The 23,981-nt window shown below is 42.6% G+C and overlaps 1 protein-coding gene across 1 annotated transcript in view; it reads left to right on the top strand.

Moving 5' to 3' along the window:
* The first annotated feature begins 2,023 nt into the window (after nucleotides 1-2,023).
* ark2c (arkadia (RNF111) C-terminal like ring finger ubiquitin ligase 2C) overlaps nucleotides 2,024-23,981 on the top strand; it is a 145,000-nt gene continuing 123,042 nt past the window's right edge. Inside the window, exon 1 of the mRNA XM_003214505.4 lies at nucleotides 2,024-2,462. Coding sequence (XP_003214553.1) covers nucleotides 2,402-2,462 — 61 coding nt within the window. The 5' untranslated portion in view covers nucleotides 2,024-2,401. The remainder of the gene's footprint in view (nucleotides 2,463-23,981) is intronic.

Raw genomic sequence — 23,981 nt, 5'->3', positions numbered from 1 at the left:
GCATTGGGACTCTCTGCCCCGGAGTGTGGTGGAGGCTCCTTCTTTGGAGGCTTTTAAGCTGAGGCTGGATGGCCATCTGTCGGAGGTGCTTTGTGATTTCCTGGTTCGTGGCAGGGGGTTGGCCCACAAAGTTTCTTCCAACTCTAGGATTCTATAATCCCTTCCCTTCCCTGGAGGGGGAAAGAGCAAGAGAGAGGTCGGCTGTTGCTTCCCTTCCCTTCCCTTCTGTTCCTTTCTGTAATGGATTGGCCTACCTTACAAGGTTGGTGTACAGGTAGCTTCAGGCCTTGCTTGCAAAAGCTAAGCACTGCAGAGCAAGGGGGAGGAGCAATCAGGCAGCCATTACTTGAACTGTAGTCTGATTGGCTGATGTAAATGGAGGGAGTTACTTAGCAACTGGAGATGGGCGGAGCCAAAGTGACAGTTGGAGCTATGCAGTCAGATAATTTATTCAGTCAGTTTGGGAGTTAGTTGGATGGTGTTTGGAGTTTGAAGATAGAAATAGTATTGGGAACTGTTATTAGAGAGATACCTCTTTGAGGAATATAGTTAAGAGGCTTCAGGAAAGAATGGCTAAGAACTATATTGAGACTCTATAGTCAAGCAACAGGAGAAAAAGTTTTAAAGGGTCATAGGTCTGAACCGTACTTTGTACGAAGGAACATATCTCCACAGAATTCAAGTTATAAAACCATTCTTTGTAAGAGTAAAGCCTAATATTTTATTGAAATCACTATACCTTTTAACTGTTCCAATATAAATAAATATCATAGTCTTGTTTTAAAGAGTTTGTGTGTCTTCTTGAACATGCCAACCAAGAAGTTTGAAAGCCTGACAGAGGAGGTGGCTGAGGTGTAATAAAATGGTTGCAGCTAGAGAAACCTGAATAATAAATTGGGGGCAACAAAGAAAAAATATAAATTAATGAAACATATAACACCTTGTGAACAAATATCAGTTTTGTGTATTCCCCTGCTCCTGTCCTCTGCACCTTCTCTTCCCTTTTCCCTTCTCTTTCCCGTTTTCCCTCTCCCTTCCCCTTCTCTTCCCTTTTCCCTTCCTCCTTCCCTTTTCCTTTCCCCTTCCCCTTCCTTTTTCCCATCCCTTCTCTTTCCTCTTCCCTTTTCTCTTCCTTTCGCCCTTCCCTTCTCTTCTCCCTTCCCTTTTTCCTTCTCCTTTCCCTCGTCCCTTCCCCTTCTCTTCTCCCCTTTTCCCTTCCCTTCTTTCCCCTTTCCTTCTTCCCTTCTCTTTTCCCTTCTCCCTTCCCTTCTCTTCCCTTTCCCCTTCCTTTCGCCCTTCCCTTCTCCTTTCCCTTCTCCCTTCCCTTTTCTCTTCCCTTCTCCCATCCCTTCCCCTTCTCTTCTCCCTTCCCCTCCCTTTTCTCTTCCCTTCCTTTTCCTTCACTTCTCCCATCCCTTCCCCCTTCCCTTCTCTTCCCTTTCCTTTCTCTTTTCCCTTCCCTTTCCCTTCTCCCTTCCATTTTTCCTTCTCTTCTCCCCTTTTCCTTTCCTTTCATCCTTCCCTTCTCCCTTCCCTTCTCCCTTCCCTTCTCTTTCCCTTCCCTTTCCCCTTCCTTTCGCCCTTCCCTTCTCTTCTCCTTTCCCTTCCCTTCTCCCATCCCTTCCCCTTCTCTTCTCCCTTCCCCTCCCTTTTCTCTTCCCTTCTCTTTTCCCTTCCTTTTCCTTCACTTCTCCCATCCCTTCCCCCTTCCCTTTTTCCTTCTCTTCCCTTTCCCTTCTCTTTTCCCTTCCCTTTCCCTTCTCCCTTCCATTTTTCCTTCTCTTCTCCCCTTTTCCTTTCCTTTCATCCTTCCCTTCTCCCATCCCTTCCCTTTTTCCTTCTCTTCTCGCTTCCCTTTTCCCTTCCCCTTCCCCTCCCCTCCCCTGGAGGGAGAAAGAGCGAGAGAGAGAGAGAGAGGCCGGCTGTTGCGCCCCGCTCTCCTCGCGAAGCCCTTCCCTCCTCCTCGTCTCTCCGCCCAGATCGGATCCAGGGAGGGAGGGAGGGAGGGAGGGGGCTGGGAAAGAGGGGAGGGGAGAGGCAGGGAGAGAGCGAGCGAGAGAGCGAGAGAGAGAGTCCGTCCCTGCCCCCGCTCCGCCTCCCATTGGCCGCCCTTCCCTTTGTGTGCCAGGCAGCTGCAGCCCCAGCTCCACATTTGAATGTATGGTGGGGCCGGGGCGCGCAGCCTTCCTTTCCATGGGCCATCTGTCTTCCTCTGACCCTCAGCAGCAGCAGCAGCAGCAGCGGCACCGGCCTCGGCAGTGGCCTCGGCCCCGGGCGCAGCGGGAAGAGCAGGAGCCCCGGACGCCGCCTTCCTCGCCTCCTCCTCCGCCTCCTCCTCCTCCTCCTCCGCCTCGGGAAAGAGGAGCCACCGACTCCGGGGCAGGCAGCTGAGGCAGGCAGCATGGTTCTGGTCCACGTCGGCTATCTTGTTCTTCCAGTGTTTGGCTCTGTGCGAAACAGAGGTATCTCCTTTATCTGTGTCTCTTGTTTTTTTTTTGTTTGTTTGGCGGAACCACAGAGGAAACAAACCCAGGGGAGGGGAGGGAGACCCAGCAGGAGAGCATCCCTTCCTCTTTCCCAACCCTGGATACATGGATGGATGGATGCGCCTTTCTTCTTGCCTGCGACTTCTCCTCCTCCTTTTCCTCCTTTGGGGAAAAAGGAGGAAGGAACGTGTGTGTGGGAGGAAGAGAAAAAGAGAGAGAGAGAGAAGGGAAAGCTGAATGAGAGGAGAGGAAGGAAGGAAGGAAGGGAGAGAGAGAGGAAGAAAGGAGGAGGATTTGGGGAGTGGTGGGAGCAAGGAGAGGCACCCCTAAAATAGTATAAAGGAGAAGAAACAGGCTTGAAGGAAAGGAGTTGCAGAAGAAAGGAAAGGAGAGAAGGATTCAGGGAAAGAGTGGGGAGAGGTGGGTGAAAAGAGAGCGAGGCATCACCCACAATCCTATAAGGAAGAAGAGAAGGAAGGAAGGAAGGAAGGGAGAGAAAGAAAGAAAGGAGGAGGATTTGGGGAGTGGTGGGTGGGTGGGTGGTGGGAGCAAAGACAGGCACCCCTAAAATAGTATAAAGGAGGAGAAACAAGGGAGAAAACAAGAGAGAGAAAGGAGTTGCAGAAGAAAGAAAAGAGAGAAGGATTCAGGGAGGGAGTGGGGAGAGGTGGGTGAAAAGACAGGCATCACCCACAATCCTATAAGGGAGAAGAGAATAATAATAATAATAATAATAATAATAATAATAACTTTATTTTTATACCTCGCCCCATCTCCCCGAAGGGACTCGGGCCGCTTACATGGGGCCTTGCCCGATACATCAATCAAATAACAATAACAGAGCAATAACACAATTATCCCAATAAAAAGAGAAGGAAGGAAGGAAGAAGAGAAGAGAGGAGAGGAGAGGAGGATTCAGGGAGAGGAGGCTGCAAAGAGAGGCATGAGAGAAAACAATAGAGAGAAAGGAGTTAGTTGCAGAAGAAAAGGAAGGAGAGAAGGATTCAGGGAGGGAGTGGGAAGAGGTGGGAGAAAAGAGAGGCATCACCTACAATCCTATAAGGAAGAAGAGAAAGAAGGGAGAGGAGAGGAGGATTTAGGATTCTTTGCAGAGAGGCATGAGAAACTCTCAGCAAAGGGAGAGGGAGAGAAGAGCTTTTTTCCTTTCCTTGCCTAGTTTATCCATGCCTCACAACCTCTGAGGATGCCTGCCATAGATGTGGGCGAAACATCAGGAGAGAATACTTCTGGAACATGGCCACACAGCCCGAAAGACATACAACAACCCTGTGATCCCGGCCATGAAAGCCTTCGACAACACAAGAAAGGAATGGGTTGTTGTGAGTTTTCCGGGCTCTATAGCCAGGTTCCAGAAGCACTCTCTCCTGACCTTTCGCCCACATCTATGGCAGGCATCCTCAGAGGTTGTGAGGTCTGTTGGAAACTAAGCAAGAGGGGTTTAGATATCTGTGGAATAATGTCTAAAGTGGGAGAAAGTAGTCTTGTCTGTTTTGAGGCAAGTGTGAATGTTGCAATGAATCACCTTGAAGCCTTACAGCTTCAAAGCCTGGCTGCTTTCCTCCTTTCTGTTGAAATTCTGCCCAGACCACACAGAGAAGCCAATGAAATCCACAACCACATGGGCACAATTTCAACAGAAAGGAGGAAATCATGAAAATGAACTAAATCTGGTATTTATTTATTTACAACATTTATATCCCGCCCTTCTCACCCGAAGGTATTTAAAGGTACAGTAGAGTCTCACTTATCCAACATAAATGGGACGGCAGAATGTTGGATAAGTGAATATGTTGGATTATAAGGAAGGATTAAGGAAAAGCCTATTAAACATCAAATTAGGTTATGATTTTACAAATGAAGCACCAAAACATCATGTTATACAACAAATTTGAAAGAAAAAGTACTACATGCAGTAATGCTATGTAGTAATTACTGTATTTACAAATTTAGCACCAAAATATCATGACGTTTTGAAAACATTGATTTGGATAATCCAGAACGTTGGATAAGTGAGACCCTACTGTATTTAAAGGTATTTTAAAAAAAACCCTCTAAAAACAGGACAGTAAATAAAGAGCAACACTCAAAAAACAGGGGAATCCAGACATAAATAAATCAGGGCCAGCCAACATCTTCCAATAAAGGATTCCCCTAAACAGGAAGCAGCCAGGCTTTGAAGCTGCAAGGCTTCAAGGCGATTAATTGCAACGTTCACACAAGAGTTCTTTCTCCCACCCTGGATGTTATTCCACAGATATATATACCTCCCTTGCTTAGTTTCCAACAGACCTCCCAACCTCTGAGGATGCTGGCCATAGATGTGGACAAAACGTCAGGAGGGAATGCTTCTGGGATATGGCTATAGAGTCTGGAAAACTCAGAGCAGCCTAGTGATTCTGGCCATGAAAGCCTTTGACACAAAGAAAGGAATGCAGAAGGAAAGAAAGAAAGAAAGAAAGAAAGAAAGAAAGAAAGAAAGAAAGAAAGAAAGAAAGAAAAGATCCAAAGGATGTGAGAGCAGAAGAAAACAGGGGCCAAATTGGGGCAAAATGGGGAGGGGGTAAAGTTGGGAAGGAAGGAAGGCAACATGGGAAGCTATGGAAGTGCCAGGCTCAGGAAGGGAATTTGTCAGGATCCCAAACACTGGGCTGTTCTTAGGGAAACTGGGGCTTGTTTAGAGGTCTGGGGCTGACCCCCCCCCCTTTCAAGCCCTTTCTTCTCCTTCCTTCCTTCCCTTCCTTTCTGTGTTCCCACCCCTCCCTTTCCCACCCTCCAGTTAACTCCATTTTGGATCTTCTGCTGAGCCCCTCCCCCTGCCCTCCCCCCCTCTTTCCCACCTGACAAATATAGATCCATGCCTGCAAGGAACAGGCGATGCCTCTGCTCCTGCCCCTTCCCATAGATACCGATTCTGAGACAGAGATTTATTTGGAGGGTAGAATTCAGTCATGTATTTCTTGCCTTCTGGGTATAGAGCGAAACAAAGGGACTCGAGTGCATACCTTTACAAAAACCGAACCCTGAATGTGTATTGTTGTTACTATTTTTATTAATATCATGAGCCACTATAAAATTGTCTCCTTATTATGATTTGAGGTCCCTTTGGAACTGGTCTCCGAACCCTCCCTCTGTCTCCTTCTGAACTCTGTTTACCCTTTTCTATCCCTCCCTCCCCTTTTATTCTTTTCATTTCCTTTCTCTGTTGGATTTTATTCCTTTTTGAGGGGCTTTTGGGAAGGCTCCCCCCCCCCCCCCCCCGCCGCCCTTCTTTATTTTTTGTTGCTGTTGTGGTTCAATATCAGATATCCGGGGTGTGAATCCTCACCTCCTTTGATCCTTTTCCCCTCCAGACCCCCCTTTTCTGTCCTTTGGTGTTTGAAACAGTTCACGGCAGGCGGAATTTGCCTTTTTAAAAAAATATCCAAAACCAAGCCCCTGTTTTACAAACAAGCCTGATTTTTCTTCTGAACGGAACGGATCTTTAATATGGGATGTGTATACACAGCCATTGCACATTTTCGCCACATTCCCTTGTTCTCCACCCATTCCCATATGCTGCCACAAACAATGAATTCCAGCCTCCCTTTTCTTTTAATATATATTTTCCCCTTTCTTCATACCTTTTTTCCCCTTTCTCTTTTGTCAAATCCAAGCTGCATTTAAATGTCATAATTCCACCTTTCCCAGACGATATAGTGTGCGGTGTGCACCTCAACACATTTCTCCCTGGTTGAGCAAACCCTAAAAGATTGGATTTAGTGAAAAGGAACAATGGGATCAAATAAGGTCTTGAGCTTTCCTAGCAGGCCGAGGCTTTCCTCTCCTCTTCCTGGAGGTGTGGATTATTAATGAGACTCAGCGGAGAGTTAATCAACCCCCATAAAGAGAGGGCTTGGAAATCCCAGGGTAGAATCTGAATCCATGCTGCTCCCTCCAGATTAAGCCCTGGGGAAGGAGGAGGTTGCAATGCCAATCCCTCCCACACAGAAAATACTCCGAACCCTAGATAAATACGTTGCATAAGGGTGGCATTGGAGGGCCCTGGCAACCCAGGTGAGGAGGGTAAAAGATGTGCCAAGTGGACCATGGTCCAAGCCACCTGGGCAAAAACGGCCACCACCATCACCCGGCATTTCTATGCTTTGCCTCCCACTCTCATCCAGCCGCTTTCCCTTTTCTTTTGCCCCAAACCCACCCCACACCGTCCCTCCCTTTCCCCTTCTGTCCCTGTGTAACATTATAACAGCTGAGTCCTCGCACATTGTGGCATTCGGTTTTCTTTAACTGCAGCCTCCTCTAGTGTGATGATGGGATGACGGACATATTTTTTTTTCATTTCGTTTATTTTTTTTTATTTTTGTGCATCGGTTCCGAATCTTTCTTTTGTTTTGATTTCCCCTCTCTCCTTTCTTGATTTGATTGACTTTATCCTCATCATTGTGTAGATCAGTGAATGGTCAACCTGCTGCCCTCTGGCTTTTGTAGTTTTTTCTCTTGCCTCTGCATTTAGCTCTAATGTTGACACCCCACTCCTCTCTTTAACCATTTCCTGTATCCATCTAAGGAACGCACTGGCATTTTAAGCTGAAGTATCCTCTTTCTATGTAGCCAAGAGGGAGGAGGCTGAAAGGGACGGGGTTTTGAACCAGGAGGCTGGGCTTGTCCCTCCCTCTCACCTGCTCGGTTAGTTAACCTTGCATGACTTGGAAAGAAATGCAAAGGATTAATCATAATCATAAATGGGGCTAAGCAGTGGCACCGAGTTACCGTTGCAAAAATGTACATCATGATATCCATAAGGTTGTGACCTCCGTCACTGAGATCACAAGCTTTTAAAAAATATATCCTTCCAATTTAAAATCTAGCTATTGTAAAGAAAGGAACGATTGGCCATATATATGTCTTATTTGGGAGGAAGGCAAGATGTGAACAATAGAGCCTTTCTTCCTCTTTGGGTTTTATTGGAACCCTGAACACACCCACTGAACAGCTAGTGCTACTGGGCAGGTGGCATTGTGTGAAAACGGGGCTCAAAAAAAGGCCATCTGGACTTTCTGAGAGAGGATGCTAAGGCTTAAAACCGAAGTCCTAAACCACCAAGCTTCTTGTGAAAAGAAAAGAGAGAAAAAAAATGGTAGACAGATTGTATGCTCAAACCTGTTTCTCTTTTGCTGTCATTGTAGTAGTCTAGAACAAATATATTTATATATATATATGATCAGGCCATTTCCAATAGAGCTCTAGTTTTATAACGCCATTTTTGTATCTTCATCCTGTTTAGCTAAGTACATTTGCACTGTAAATTCCTGTTAAGTGGATTCATTTTGCTTTAGTTGCGTGGAGGATGCAGTATCTTGGGGTTTATTATATGCCTCGCACCACCCATTACTCCGCTCAAGCCGCTAGTCATTGGATTGGTTTCCCATTAAATTTAAACTTGGGTTGGGTTTGGAGGGTTGGGGTGTTTTCAAAAAGTCCTTGCATTAAAAAAAATGAAGCATGGACCTTTTGTTCAATTTGGGGGCATCAAACCAATCTGTGGGTGCTAAAGCTTTGCAACCAACCCAAGGGGGTACTGCATCTTTGTACAATGCACATTTCACACCCAAAGACGTGCCTCTGCACACACACATAGACACACACACACCGCCCTCTCCCTCTTTCTTGGCCTAAATTGCACCTTTTCCAACACTTGGCTTTCAAATGTTTTCTTTGAACGCAGAACCAAATTCAACATCTGCCTGTGCAAAAGCAAGCCAAACCCAACCATTACAGCACATAAATTGGGTATAAAACATTTGCCCCTTCCTTCAAATTCACATATTCCTCTCCATTTGGATCTGGGGTTTCTTCTAAAGAGGGATGGTGGGAGAGCCAATGACACACATAGACATGTATACATACTTGAAAAATGAATTGAACCCCCAAACGCCACAAAAACAAAAGACGGAGCGGATGCTTACTTAGCAAAATGGTTTTCCATTCAACAGGGATAAAACATTTCTTTCTGCTGTGCTGAATTTTTTACTTCCTGTTCTTATTTTGTGGGTAAATTTTTTTCTGTATCAAATATCCTTTGGTTGTGTATTTCTTCACCTTTTTTCTTGTACTAAAACTGAAGCATGGTCTGTATTTTTTTACATTACCTAGTTTTTTCTGATGTAAATCTCTCTGTAGAGACATATCCCGCTGAAATGTAATGTGCAGTAGCCTCGACACATCTACTCATTGTATGCTGCTTCTGTTCTGTTGCCCCTCCACGGCATGGTGGGCTCTGTGCCTTTTGTATTGTGTGCATGACCAACATTGTTACGACACAGTTCCACTAATACTAATATACAATCTCTCAATAAAGAAACTAGTTTTCCTATATTAACCTAGTGTGCTTTTTCTATTTGCTGTTTTTTCCCGCCATTTATTGTTGTTATTCCTGCTGTTTTAGATTATTTTTCCTTCTCGCTTACCCACCCACCCACCTACACCCACCTCCTCCTCCTCCCCATTTGAATGAATGGAGTTTTCGTTTTTCCATTGGTGCCACCAATACCGGGAGGGGAGTAGGGGCCGTTCAATGTTCTCTATCCCATATCCAGTATTAGCTTGTGATATTATCAGCTCTCTAGATACACATCCTATATTTACCATCCCTCTCTGCCTCAGCGGAGTTGACTCTCGTGTCTGTATTCCCTGTTTGGGCTCCAAAACATCAAGGATAAAAAAGAAAAGATGCATATATCTAAATAGAAATGTGTGTGTGTTTATATATATGGATCGTGTATAAGCACATACGCCGATGATATATTGTTGACAGTTAACGATTTACATCTTTGTCATAACACAAGATTTCTATGGAGGATGGCTGATGACACCAAATGTGGAGGGGTTTGGGGGATATCTATACACCTTGATCTTGAATTGGCGAGCGACTACTGGTTCTGGAATGATCCCTATTTCTTCCCCCATGAACCTTCCCTTTTCGTTCAAGGAAGTAGCGTGTTTGCTTAGGTCTGTAGATAAAGTCCTGAAGTGAGGATGACTTTGGGTAGAGAGTTTGAGGGTTATCTATGACCAAAGAGAATGAACTTCAGTTCTAGATGCATTTTTCTCACCCTTGTTGTATGGTGCCCTGCCCATCGCAAGTATGGTAAGGCAGGAAGCAATTAATAGTTTTTAAACTCCAAACTTCTTCCCTCACCTGCTTATTCATGAACCAACCTTTAGCCCAAACAGGTGAGTTTTTGAGTGTGTGTATGTTTATAACTTATAGACACATGAGGTGGGTGGGAATGTGCATGCTCCTATTACCAGAAAGTACAGTACAGCTCTTACATCACTCCAAAGTCCATGGCTGGCCCTTGGGCGAATGTCCCACTGTTTTCCTTGGTGCTTAGGGTGCATCTACACTGTACAATTAGTGCAGTTCAACACCACATTCACTCCCATGGCTCAATGCTATAGTTTTATGTCTCATTGTTTTCCTTGGTGCTTAGGGTGCATCTACACTGTAGAATTGATGCAGTTCGACACCATGTTCACTCCCATGGCTCAATGCTACAGTTTTATGTCCCAATGATTCTTTGGCCCTTAGGGTGCATCTACACTGTAGAATTAATGCAGTTTGACACCACATTCACTCCCATGGCTCAATGCTATAGTTTTATGTCCCACTGTTTTCCTTGGTGCGTAGGGTGCATCTACACTGTAGAATTAATGCAGTTCAACACCACATTCACTCCCATTGCTCAATGCTATAGTTTTATATCCCACTGTTTTCCTTGGTGCTTAGGGTGCATCTACACTGTACAATTAATGCAGTCCGACACCACGTTCACTCCCATGGCTCAATGCTATAGTTTTATGTCTCACTGTTTTCCTTGGTGCTTAGGGTACATCTACACTGTAGAATTAATGCAGTTCAACACCATATTCACTCCCATGGCTCAATGCTAGAGTTTTATGTCCCACTGTTTTCCTTGGAGCCTAGGGTGCATCTACACTGTAGAATTAATGCAGTTCGACACCACGTTCACTCCCATGACTCAATGCTATAGTTTTATGTCCCACTGTTTTCTTTGGTGCTTAGGGTGCATCTACACTATAAAATTAATGCAGTTCAACACCATGTTCACTCCCATGGCTCAATGCTATAGTTTTACAAGTTATCTGTCAAAGAGTGCTGGTGTCTCACCAAATTACGACCCCCATGATTCCCTCGCATTCATCCATGGCAGTTTTAAAGTGGCATCAAAGTGCATTAATTCTACAGCACAAGAGCACCCTTAGTCCCAGGTGAGGATGCATAAGTTGGCAACCCCAGTAAATGCATCCCAGATGTGCATTGGTAGCAAAGGGCCTCCTTATATAATAATTTCCGACCCAGTGTTGCCTCGCAATTGCCTACGTGCCATAAGAGAATTAAGTTATGCTAGAAGGGCCAGGCGTACGAAGACAACGTAATCTCTCTTCCTTTCTCTCTCTTTCGTTCCCTCTCACAGTTTCTTTCTTTTGCAAAGTCTATTTCAGCTCCCCTAGGCAAAAAGCAATGGGAGGGCAGGAGGTGCAAGCTTTTAGACTTTATCTTGGTTTCCTTCCATTCAAAGAGAAATTACAGCGTTCACAATTGGATCCATCTTTTTTGGGTATGGCAGAAAGAGAAAGAAATCATTGCATCATTGCCTAGGAACCTTTGATCTGGATGAACCATAGGGATGCTTGGCTTAAACAAAGAAATGAAAGGGGAACACCCCCAAAGTGGATAATATAAGGTCCTTCCTCGCCAGGGTCTGGAGGGTGGGGCACACAGATGTGTTTGTTCTCCTGCTCCCATGTTGCTCCCCAGCTTCCTCTACACCTCTCCCCATTCATCCTCTTATGTCACTTGTTTGGCCATGGCGTCCCTCCTTGTTTGACCATACGCAAAGGCCCATTTGCTCCAACTCCTCCCTTCGCTTGACTGTTAGCGGCTGCTCCCAAGGCCCTTTGTTCTTTGTGCTCTCCCATGCCAGCAGATCCAGCAGCCTCTTCTTCTTCGCTATTTGCCATGACACACACTCCATGTTATGCTCACACATGTGGAAGGGCCAGGCTTGCTGTCTTGCATGATTTCTTTGAGTGGAAGAAAGGGGGGAAAGAAAGGGACGGGGAGCAGCACCAAACATGCATGCTATTTGGAGGAGGGGGAGTGGAGGATCCTGCCCATGACATGATTTGCTCTCAGCTCCCTCTTGTCTGTCTGTCTGTCTGTCTGCCCTCCCTCCCATTTCCTCCTCCTCGTTTCCTTTGGGGAATGGCAAGCCATAACGCCACCCACCCAGCCCCAAGGGGATTTGATCTCTCACTCTGGTCAGAGGCAAAACATACAACACTACAACAGCTGTTCTTCCTCCGCCTTCTCCATTCAATCCCTCCCTCCTTCTCTCTCTCTCTCTCCCCCCATTGCAAGCTTTTGTTGGGAGAGCTGCATCAACAGACAAACCCAGAGATTAATGCCCACACAGATCAAAAGCGTTCATTTGCTGTGGCGGGGAAAGATAGATCGTTGGTTGGATTTTTTTATATATTAAAAAAATGGCTCTAATAAGACCTGAAAAGGAAAGGAAAAAATCCCCGCTGGGTTAATAGGGACTCATGCTAAGTCATTTGTCATCCGAGTACCACAGCTGACCTCTCTTGCTAGAAGCACATTTGTAGGGAAACACAGGTGTATCTGTGCCACTTCTTGCCTTTAAACCATCCAAGACCTCCATAGCTCATCTCATCGAATGCATGCACAGCTGGCTGCCCAGGAGCCTTGGACAATCCCGATGGGCCATCGATGTATTACGAATTGACTCCTTTTGTGTCGTTGACTGGGAAGGTTCATTTTTTGACACACCCAGATTTCTGTTCCATCAGAAACTGTGAAGGCTTGTGCGGACATTATATTTTTGAGTGTATTCTTCAGATTTCTCTTAGGGTGCATTGATGAATCATCTGAACATGGGGTGTGTCCACGCTCCACAATTATAGCTGTCTGATCCCACATCGACTGTCATGGTGATGTCTTCTAAAATTCTTGGATCTGTAGTTTGGCGATGTACAGTAAAGTCTCACTTATCCAAGCTAAACAGGCCGGCAGAAGCTTGGAGAAGCGAATATCTTGGATAATAAGGGGGGATTAAGGAAAAGCCTATTAAACATCAAATTAGGTTATGATTTTACAAATTAAGCTCCAAAACATCATGTTATACAACAAATTTGACAGAAAAAGTAGTTCAATACGCAGTAATGTTATGTTGCAATTACTGTATTTACGAATTTAGCATCAAAATATCATGATATATTGAAAACATTGACTACAAAAATGGCTTGGATAATCCAGAGGCTTGGATAAGCGAGGCTTGGATAAGTGAGACTCCACTGTATTTAAACTAACCTATGCCAGAACTTTGGAACATGCCCAGAGATGAAAATGATCAAAGGTCTGGAAGCCAAGTCCTCTGAGGAGGTGGGATGTTTAGAAGGTTGAGATGGGGCGTGATAGTCATGTTTAAATGCCTGAAACTATATCATATTGAGGAGAAGACAACTGGTTTCTCCTGCTCTAGAGACTAGGACATGTACCATTGTGTTCAAGCTGCAGGAAAAGAGATTCACCCTAACCATTAGAAAGTGTTATAATTGTGTATTTTGACTCCATCCATAGACAAGACCTCCTTTCACTTCTCCACTCTCTGGATATGAGTTGAGGGTGATGGTGAAAATACAACTCTTTGAGGTGAGAGTGGATCTAAAGGTATTCGTTTATCCCTTTGGATACAGAATTGGAGAATTTGGCATCTTTCAGATTTGTGTTTGAGTGAACAAGAAATGAAGCCATGGATTGTTTAGTCTTCTTGGCTGAAGGTTAGAAACAGATCTGACAAAGGCTGAGCAATGGACAATAGGCTCAGCCATGCAATTCCTCCTTATGCAGGTTTATACAGTGAGACGGCAATACTAGACTGGGATATTAGACTATATGGGAAGGTTCCTTGTAGTGAATACTTAGATCAGTATTGTCAGCTTTAGCTGACAGCCATGAGCTTCTAGGATTTCACACAAAGTTATTTCTATCCATGTGAAAATCCCTCATGTTCCCTAGTAGTCTCTCATCCAAGCAATACTCAGCCTGACTCAACATGTGAAATCGGACAAAATTTGGGGTGGTCAGGCTGGCACGAACATGGCAGTCCCATAGAAATCAATGGAACTTCTTTTTGAGTTGGCATGATACAACTGTGGCTTTGGCTCAACGTTTGTTGGGTACTAGAAGGTAAGTGTGTGCTGAATTGCAGTCCGGTAAACTTTCAGCACTCAGCGGATGGTGGCTTTCTTTTTCCCCTCTTTCTTCCACTCCTTTTCCTTGCTGTGTGGAAAATTCAAGCCCAACTTTATTTCCTTGCTTTCTCTTACCTTGACCCTTTCTTTTAAAAGTGGAAGCAACTTGCCATGACAATTTCTCAATATAACTTCTGGGTTGACTTTCCACAGAATATGGTCCTCTCTCTTTTGTCTCAAAATCATGTATTGCTTTGATAACTACAGGATTCTAGATGAAGATAATCTTGACATGTAGAGCAGGCTGTGCTTAGTACGTATCTCATCCCATGAGAGAAGTGTTGGAACTAATCTGATGTACGCAAGGGCTCTTTGGTCCTGGCAAACTGAGTTGGTATGCAGGAGACATTTTCAATGGTGTACCTTGGACATTTAGTATTGGAAGAGACACCAAGGACCATCCAGTCCAACCCCATTCTTCCTGATTAGCACTTGGATGGGAGACCACCAATGAGCATCAGGTTCTGCAGACTATATGCCATAGGAAGATAGGGAAACCATCTCTGTGTTTCTTAACAGTAAGAAAATAAAACCATCCCTCCACATTTGTGGTTTTGACTTTTGTAGGTTTGATCATTCATGTATTTGATTAAAATGTTCTCTAGGAATCTCCAGGTCCTCCAATGTGAATCCATGTTCAGCTTCCATGTAAAATCAATGGGATTTTTAGAAGGTCTAGACCAGTGGTGCCCAACCTTTGGTCCTCCATGTATTTGGAACTCCAACTCCCAGCTTGTCAATTGGGCAGGAATTCTGGGAACTGAAGTCCAAAATATCAGGAAGACCAAAAGTTGGACACCACTGGAATAGAAATTCTTAAAGAGATGTTTTCTCAAGTAAAATATAGCCATTCATTTATTCACAGTTTTTTCGCTTTCACATGGGCCTAACCTCAGCAAATGTTAAGCACTGACTGGATTGAGACAGGGAAACAATAACTCAACACCAATTAAAAGAGCAAGAAATACATATTCAAAGCAAGATGTTCATATGTTAAGAGTCATAATTCAAAAATAATTTTGGTAGGCTCACCGGAAGAGGGCTGTTTTAAACTCTGACAGTATATCCACCTGTTGAAGCTCTTCCGGCAGGTCATTCCACAGTTTGGGGGTGGACAGAGAAAAAGTTGCTTCTGGATAACAGTTGCCAGCCTAATCCTGGCTGAGTGAAATAAATGTCCCCCAGGAAACCTGAGTGAACATTAATTTCCCCACAGATCTGAAATTTATGAAATTCATGTGGTTTCCATAAGTCGACTGGTGACTTTAAGGCAACACACACACACATGCCTTGAACCTTAAAGAAACAACAATGGTATGTTGTAGGTATCAGTGCTTCTCATGCTGTTTGATGCTGAGAACCCCGAACTATTTTTCCCCCTAACATGTCAGGGGCAACAACTGTGATCATCTTGCTTCTTTCTCCTTTTCCACGACTAGGTTTGAGTCACACTGCTATTGTTTGTTGCTATCATTCAGAGTGAACATTTCTTATCTGAAATGCTTGGGACCAGAAGTGTGGATAGTTTCAGATATTGGAATACTTATCTATGCATAACGAGATATACTGAAGATGGGACACAAGTCTAGGCATTAAATTAATTGATTTGTTCCTTATACATTAAATAATGTTGCGAACTTAACACATTTTGTGCACATTAAACCACCAGAAAGCAAAGTTGTCACTATCTCAGCCACCCAGTTGGATGCTTTGGGAGCCTTTTGGAATTCCACATAAGGGATGTTCAACCTGCAGTTGTACCCTGCTTTCTCCTAAAATTGGGACAAAATGGCTTACAATTTCAATCAATGAGCCAAAAGTGAACAGCAAAATAGAATTTACATAGGCTATGGGTTTTCCTTTTTGTGGGTTTCATGTTAATTTGACACAGGAGATATCAATTGCTGTTGTTTGTTTCTTGCTTTGCACACAACTGCATCTGTGGGAAGGTGTTGTGGGAACGGTGCTATTTTATAGAGAACATATAGTTTGTCCTGATGCAGCATTCACCCAATCCTTGTCCTTGTAAACAAGAGGAAGGGCCACCGAATCCTCATCACTCATTGTACCTCGAGCATGAAACTGCTGATGTACATTTTTATGATCTCGTGTTGGCCTTGGATGATCACATGCTGCTTTTGGGGAGATATAAAAAGCATATCTCTGCAATCTGCTGGTGACTGATCTAATAATCAAAGGGAAGACCTCCTGTGGGGTGGGGCAGGAGAAAGCAAGTGATAGATGGATTGAGAGCTCATCTCCAGCCAGACATTTGACCAAAAAAGCCTTCCAAAAAGCTTGAATAAGTTTGTTTTGGACTACAAATCACAGATTTCCCCAGGAAACCCTCTCATTTCCATCCCATCATAACTGGGAAGCATTCAAGTAAAAGGGGAAACCCATAATTTTGGGGAAAAGGACTTTGACCAATCAAGTCCACCTTCTCAGTTCAGTAGGACCTCCAAATCTGTAGCTTTGATTAATATGGTTTCACTAGGAATATCTAGGTCCCTCAGTCCAATCCTATGGTCAATGTCTGCTAAATGTTGATCATAGATTGGTGCTGGTAGACCTAGAGATTCCTAGTGGTCAACTTTCAATGGATGGTTGTATGAAACCTTAGGCCCTCCATTACAAATCTATAGTCAACTTTCAATGGATGGCTCTAGAAATGTCTAGGTCCTCTAGGACAACTTTATAGTCAACTAGCTTGGGGACCCAGCGGTGCCCGGGTCATTTGAGAAAGGCACTGTTTGTCTTTGAATGTTAGGTATTCTCAGTTTGGAGTGGGTGAACTACAATTCCCAGAATTGTGGGTCAATCCTCCCCAAACGTGCCAGTATTCAAAGTTGGCCATTTTGGTTCTGTGTACCAAGTGTGGTCCAGATCTGTCATTGGTTGGGTTCAGTGCTCTTTGGATGCAGGTGAACTACAACTCCCAGATTCAAAGCCCATTCCCACAAACCCCTGCAATATGTTGAGTTGGTCATGAGGCTTCTCTGTGCAAAGTTTGGTCCCGGTCCATTGTCGGTGGGGATCACTGTTTCTCTGGATGCAAGTGAACTATAACTCTCTTTTCCCCAAACTTGTCCAATATGTTCTGTTGATTATGGGGCACTGTGTGCGAAGTTTGGTCCTGGTCCATCCTCGGTGGGGTTCGAAGTGCTCATTCATTGCAGGTAAATTATAAATCCCAGTACCTACTACTCCCAAATGTCCAGGCCATTTCTCCTCAAAACCCACCAGTATTTAAATCTTGGCATATCAGGGATGCATGGCAAGTTTGGTCCAGATCCATCATTGTTTGGGTTCATAGCATTCTGAGTGTAAGTGAACTACAACTCCTCTAAATTCCCCAGTAGGAGTCACAGTGCTCTGACTTGATGCAGGGTGAACTACAACTTCCACCATGTGGAGTCAGTCCCCCAAACTCCTCCAGGAAGTTTAGTTGCTGCACAGTTCTGGTGTGTTTGTTCTGCAGACAGATTTGAAAGGGAAGAGCAGTAGGCGGGGTCATGCAAATTCCACACCGATGGAGAACCCTGGGATGCCTGTCTGTGCTGGAGGACAATGCAAAATCTAGGTTGAATTGGTCTCCAAATGAAAGCATTCCTTGGGTGGTGGGCCGTAGTGTTTGGGGAGGACATTGGCAGGGGTTGGGCTGCATGTTCATGGTGCTTGCTGTCACCGCAATGTCAGTAGAAAAGAGTGACTTCCTGGCTTCCCAGCACTGGGAACTGTAGCCTGTTTGTGGAGGCTGGAGGCTGTCTGTGTGCCACATGGGTACACAGATATGAGTTTTCACTTTTATTATGGATATAGATATAGATATAGATTTTTATTGGATGCAGAATACTAGAGGGCCTAGAGATTCCCAGAGAGGTGTTCCCCCCAGTTAAAATTATGGGAATTGTGGGAGTTGAAGTCCAAATCGCCTGGAGGGACAAAGTTTGCCTGGTATAAAAGGAATTTTTCCAAGCTCCGTCCATTTCATTGAGGGTAAGCTATGGCTACGATTCTGTTCACTGTGGGCAAATGCATATTTCCACTGGTGCATTTATACAAAGAGGGAGCAGTAACAAGATCAATATAGGAACAGGGCCATGTGGCTGATTATGCTAACAGTGTGCTGGTGGCCATTAAAATCCTTAGATGGAGCAGTAAAAGGAGAATGGCTTGTGAAAGGAGGCATTGGACACCTTCTTACGCAATTATCAAAATACTTAACCACCACTATAACTAGGATTTGTGCTGAGTTAACACCCTGAGTGAATTCCAGCCCATGGGTTTAAATGCCTGGATCCGTCGTCTTCACTTCTCAGAGGGGGCTGCACTCTTGAGATAACATTCTTGGGGAAGGAGCCGCGAGATAAGACTTTTGGGATCATGATTTTGCCAACAAGCCCCTTGTTCAGCTTATCTCCACCTAAACCGAGAAAGTGGATTTCAAGCGAGGAAGTCCTAGATAATATATCCAGCCGAAAGTCTGCAAACGGCATGAAACAAAAATATTGGCAGATCTGTCCGGGGTTCTGCGGCATTTCAGAACTTTTAACAAGGAAAGAAAGCCCTTTTGGGACAGACTGATAGAGAAGCTCTTTGGTCTGCTGAAGTGTGCTAAATTTCCAAAGACAGAGGATTACATTGGTATCTCAAAAACACTGTCCTACCTAAAATGTGCATCATTAAATCTACAGGGTAGATGCTCTAATATTTAGAAATGTTTACTAGAGATTTAAATATGCCTTTTAAACAAGGAAAAAGATTAGGGACCAGTCCTTTTAGAAAAAAAGATGTGAATCCCTCTGCCTTATGTAAAAAATCTCTGGAAACACAACCAGATGTTTATCTTTGCCATTGCTGAGTGCTAACAAGTCATTTCCGATCTATGGTAATCCTATTACTGAGTTATGTTGGCAATATTTGTTCTGAAGAGGTTTACCATGGCTTTCCTCTGAGACTGAGAGAATGCAACTTGATCAAGGTCATATAGTGGGATTCATGGGAATTGTAATTTAACAAAGTCATTAGCCTTCTCAAGGCACTTGAATCCAACACATATGATATTTGGATAGGTTTTGCTCTTGTACCAGACCTGGCACCAAAACCTGGGATCCATCAAAATCCATGACATGAAAGCCTTAGCTTTGGAATTAGTTTTGAGTGCAAGAACTTGAAAGGACCTCCTGAACTTTCAATTAAAAAATCCTCTCTTTCCTATTCCTAGCTTTCTTTCATTGCAGAAGTATAATATTGGGTGCTATTTCTCTTGTTACACCATTGGGACCAGAAATCTTTGTCAATCGTATAGTTACAGGCAGTATGTTCTGACTTACATACAACCTAAGAACAAACCTACAAAACCTATTTTTTTGTAACTTAGGGACTGCCTTTATTCCTTATACAGCCTTGCATTTACATTGAACAAATAATGCAGTTTGACACCACTTGAACTGCTGTAGCTCACGGCTATGGAATCCTTTTTTTTTAATCATTTTATTTATGGTTATATCAATAGACTAAAAAAAAAGAAAGAGAAACACATATGAACCATACAAACACATGGAGAAACCACTGAAGAAAAAAAACAAAAAACAGAAAAAGAACACAAACTATGACTAAAACAGAAAAGGACATACACTGCTACAGTTCCCCTATACCCCCCACCCTCTACTGCCTTCCAGCTCCCCTGCTCTGCGTTGAACTTCGTAGAATTCTCTTTTATTTCATATCCCGTACCGGTAATCTTATCCCCCTGGAGTGCCTCCTCTGTAACATAAAGACTCTTTATATATTCCAGTTCCTTTTTTCCTTTAAGTATATACTTAATTTACTCCAGTCCGTTTTCATTCCTGCATGATTATCTTGGGAGATTATCTGCGTTAGAATGTCCATGCTCTGTATATCCAGCAATTTCAGTGTCCATTGCTCCAGTGATGGGACTTCCGATGTTTTCCAGGTCCTCGCTATCACCAGTCTAGCTGCACTTATCATGTATATAAACAGTTTTTCATTGTTTAAGTCCGTAAAAAAATCTGTTAAGCCTAATAAAAAGTATACTGGTTTAAATACAAGCTTTTTTTGAAGTATAATTTCCATCTCTTTCTTAATTGATCTCCAAAAGCTTTTGATCTTCTTACACCCCCACCACATATGAAAGAAATCCCCCTTCATTTTCCTACATTTCCAGCATTCGTCTCCCATCTTTCCTTTGTTGAATTTTGCCAATTTAACTGGTGTAATATACCACCTGTAAAAAATTTTATACCAGCTTTCTTTTAACACTGTTGAATATGTATATTTTATTCTCTTTTGCCAATATCTTTCCCATTCCTCTAACATTATGGTATGTCCACATTCCCTTGCCCATAAAATCATGTTTTCTTTGACGTAAACCTCTTCAGTTTCCCATATTAGCAGTTGCTGATATAATACTTTAATTATTCTCGTCTCAAGTTTTAGGACCTTATCCCAAACTGTGTTACTTGTCTCAAATCCTATTTGGTTATCTACTTTAAAGCATTCCCTGATCTGCCAGTAATTCAGCCAGGTTATAGATGGCTCTATTTGTTTGATCTCCTCATAAGATTTAAGATTTGTTCCAGACTTATCTATCTTTAACAGTTGCTTATATGTTAGCCATCTTTCCCTGGGGATCTCTCTTTTATGTTCTAATTCAAGTGGCGAGAGCCATAATGGGGTCTTCCTGAGGAGTCTGGGTTTATATTTCTCCCAAGTTAATAGTAAAGCTTTTCTAAGGTAATGATTGCTAAAATTCCTTTCTTTAAAACCTTTCCTTCTCCAAAGGTAAGCATGCCATCCCTTATACAAATCCTGTCCTTCTAATGCCAAGAGCCTGGTTTTCTTCAGAGTGGCCCATTCCTTGACCCATTCCAGTGCCGCTGCGTCGTAGTACAACTGGAGGTCGGGAACACCCAACCCCCCTCTCTGTATGTCATCCTTCATATATTTAAATTTTATCCTCGCACGTTTCCTGCCCCAGATAAATTTGTTGATTTCTCTCTGCCACTCACTCAGTATTTTTTTATTTCTCAGAATAGGTAAATTCCGGAATAGGAAAAGCATTTCGGCCAAAACCTTCATTTTTATTATCGCAATCTTTCCTAGGAGAGAGGTCGGTAAGGTCTCCCAAGTCTTCAATTTCTTTTTCATTTCTTTCCATTTTTTATCATAGTTGTTTTTTTCTAGTTGGGCATTGCTTACTGTGAGCTCAATCCCCAGATATTTGATTTTTTTAACTACCTCAATCCCTGTTTTATTTTGTATTTCCTCCTTTTGTGTTTGTGAAGTATTCTTTGTCAAGATCTTAGTTTTTTCCCTATTTATCTTTATTCCAGCTATTTCTCCGAAACTTTCAAAAGCTTCCAACCAAGACATTATCTGACGTGAGGGTTCCTCGATTATACAAACAATATCATCTGCGTATGCACGTATTTTATAACTATTATTTTTGGTTCTCAGTCCCTTCAGATCTTCATTTTTCCTGATTACATCCAGGAGAATTTCTGCAGTTAAGATGAATAAGAGAGGGGAGAGGGGACACCCCTGCCTTGTTCCTTTTTTTACTTCTATGGTGTCTGATAATTGTCCATTTATTATGATTCTTGCACTTTGTTGTGAATAGATCTTTTTTATAGCATTCATAAAAAAAAACCCTATGTCCATTTCTGAAAGAATTTCAAGCATGCAAAACCAGTTGACACTGTCAAATGCCTTTTCGGCATCTAGAAATAAGAAAGCAACTTCTTTTTGTCTGTTTTTTTCATAATACTCGATAGAGTTTAGAATTATTCTAATATTTTCTTTTTGTTGTCTACCTGGCAGGAATCCACACTGATCCTCATGAATTCTTTCAGCCAAAACAGATTTCAGTCTGTCTCCCAGAATGCTAGAGAAGATTTTATAATCAACGTTTGTCAGTGAAATTGGTCTATAATTTGAAACTTTCACATTATCAGTATTTTTTTTGGGGATTAATACTATATTAGCCTTTTCCCATGTTTGTGGGACGTTACCCCCCTCTAAAATACTATTCATAACCCTTTGTAGTGGGGAACATAAGATGTCATGGAATGTTTTGTAATAAGTAGATGTTAGCCCATCAGGCCCAGGGGCTTTATTGGACGGTAGCCTTTGAATAGCTCTCTCTATTTCATCTAATTCTATTTTTTTATTCAAACGTTCTCTTTGGCTTTCTGATATTTTCTTAATATTTTGTTTCCCTAGATATTGCGTAACTTTTTCCTTTGGGATGTTATCTTCTGTGTATAGTTTCCTATAGTAATTAACAAATTGATTTTCTATCTCCTTCCAGTCCAAATATGTATCATTGTCCTCTTGAATTTTATCAATGTAGTGTTGTTGTTTCCTTTTATTTATCTTTCTCGCTAGCCATTTTCCTATCTTATTCGCATTTTCGAAATTTTGTTGCCTTATGTATGTCATTTTCTTTCCTATTTCTTCCAATTGTAAACTTTCTATTTGCCTTTTCACTACCTCCAAGTTAAAAGTTGATTCCTTATCTTTCGGGTTTATCTTAATCTTTTCTTCTAATGCAGTAATCCTTTCTTCCAATTCCTTTTGTTTGTCTCTTTTGTCTCTATTCTTTCTTGAGTTTTGTTGTATGAAATGTCCTCTAATGTACGCTTTACTTGCATCCCAAATAGAGGTTATATCAGTGTCTTCTTCTTTGTTCAGTTGAAAGTATTCAGACAATGCCTCCCTATATCTTTTCTGATCCCGTGGTTCTTTTAACAGCATATTATTTAGCCTCCATCTATACTCTCCCTTTGAGTACCTTTTGTCCTCCATTGATATCTCAATGGGTGCATGGTCAGAGTGTAATCGTGGTAGTATCTTAATAGAGACTACTTGGGCTGTTATTAATTTAGTCCCCCACACCATATCAATCCTGGACCATGACAAATGTCTTTTCGAGAGAAACGTATAATCTCGCTCTCTACTATGTCTATGTCTCCATATGTCCTGTAACCCTAGGTCCTCTTTCAGTTGAATAAAACTTGGGGGCAGCTTTCCGCATCCCCCCTTTTTGGACATTCCTTTTGTGTTTGACCTATCTAATCCCACATCTACAACTCCGTTGAAATCACCCACTATTATTAAATCCTCATACTCTTGTTCAAGAATCTTTTGATATAGATTGCTAACGAAATTTGTTTTACAGCCGTTTGGGGCGTAAATGTTACAGATGAGTAATCTTCTATCTCCTATTTTTAATGTAATACCTAGGATCCTACCTTCCGAATCCTTGAATGCAATGTCCGATGCAATCTTATTATTCACATATGTCACTACCCCTCTTTTTTTCCCCGAATCCGACGCATAATACGTGTTACCCAGACTGTTTTGTGTTAGATATGCCACATGCTTATGTGCTATGTGCGTTTCTTGCAGACAAATTAAATCATATTTCCCTTTTTTTATGTGATGCCAAATTTTCTTTCTTTTATTCGGGGAGTTAAGACCGTTCACATTATTTGAGTAAATTTTAAGCCTTTGTACTGCCATCCTCTTTCTTAGTTTCTTCTCCTCTCTCCTTATTTTCCGTGTTTATAGCCACTAAATTGATAAGATCCTCCGGAGATTTTTCTCTAACTCTCTTTTTCATTCTCCCTGAGTCATCCTTATCACTCGTGAACCATTCACTTCTCTGGTCTTCCTCACTCTTTCCTTTGCATTGATATTCTTCCTTTCTATCCTCCTTTCTAACTTTTTCTGTCTTGCTTTCCTTATTCAAGTATTTCTCATAGAACGACTTTGCACTTTGTTCGCTTGTTATCCATTTCCTAGTCCCTTCCCACGTCACCATCAGACCATCAATTCGATCCCACCTAAATCTAATATTCCTTTTCCTGAGTTCGTCCGTTAGAAAGAAGTATTTACGTCTTCTTTCCAAGACCGAGATTGGGAGTTCTTTTAGGATTGCTATTCTTTCCCCTTTATAAAATGTTGGGGACTTGGAATTACTTGACAGAATATCATCCCTTGTCCTCTTCTTATTAAAGCGTACCACTATATCTCTTGGGATGTTAAATTTTTTTGAGTAGCTGGACTGCACCCTGTATGCTCTCTCTA

The sequence above is a fragment of the Anolis carolinensis genome, chromosome 2, assembly GCF_035594765.1.
Source record: "Anolis carolinensis isolate JA03-04 chromosome 2, rAnoCar3.1.pri, whole genome shotgun sequence".
Classification (NCBI taxonomy): Eukaryota; Metazoa; Chordata; class Lepidosauria; order Squamata; family Dactyloidae; genus Anolis; species Anolis carolinensis.
Note: the sequence above shows the minus strand (reverse complement) of the source record. Positions and strands in the feature narration are given on the sequence as shown.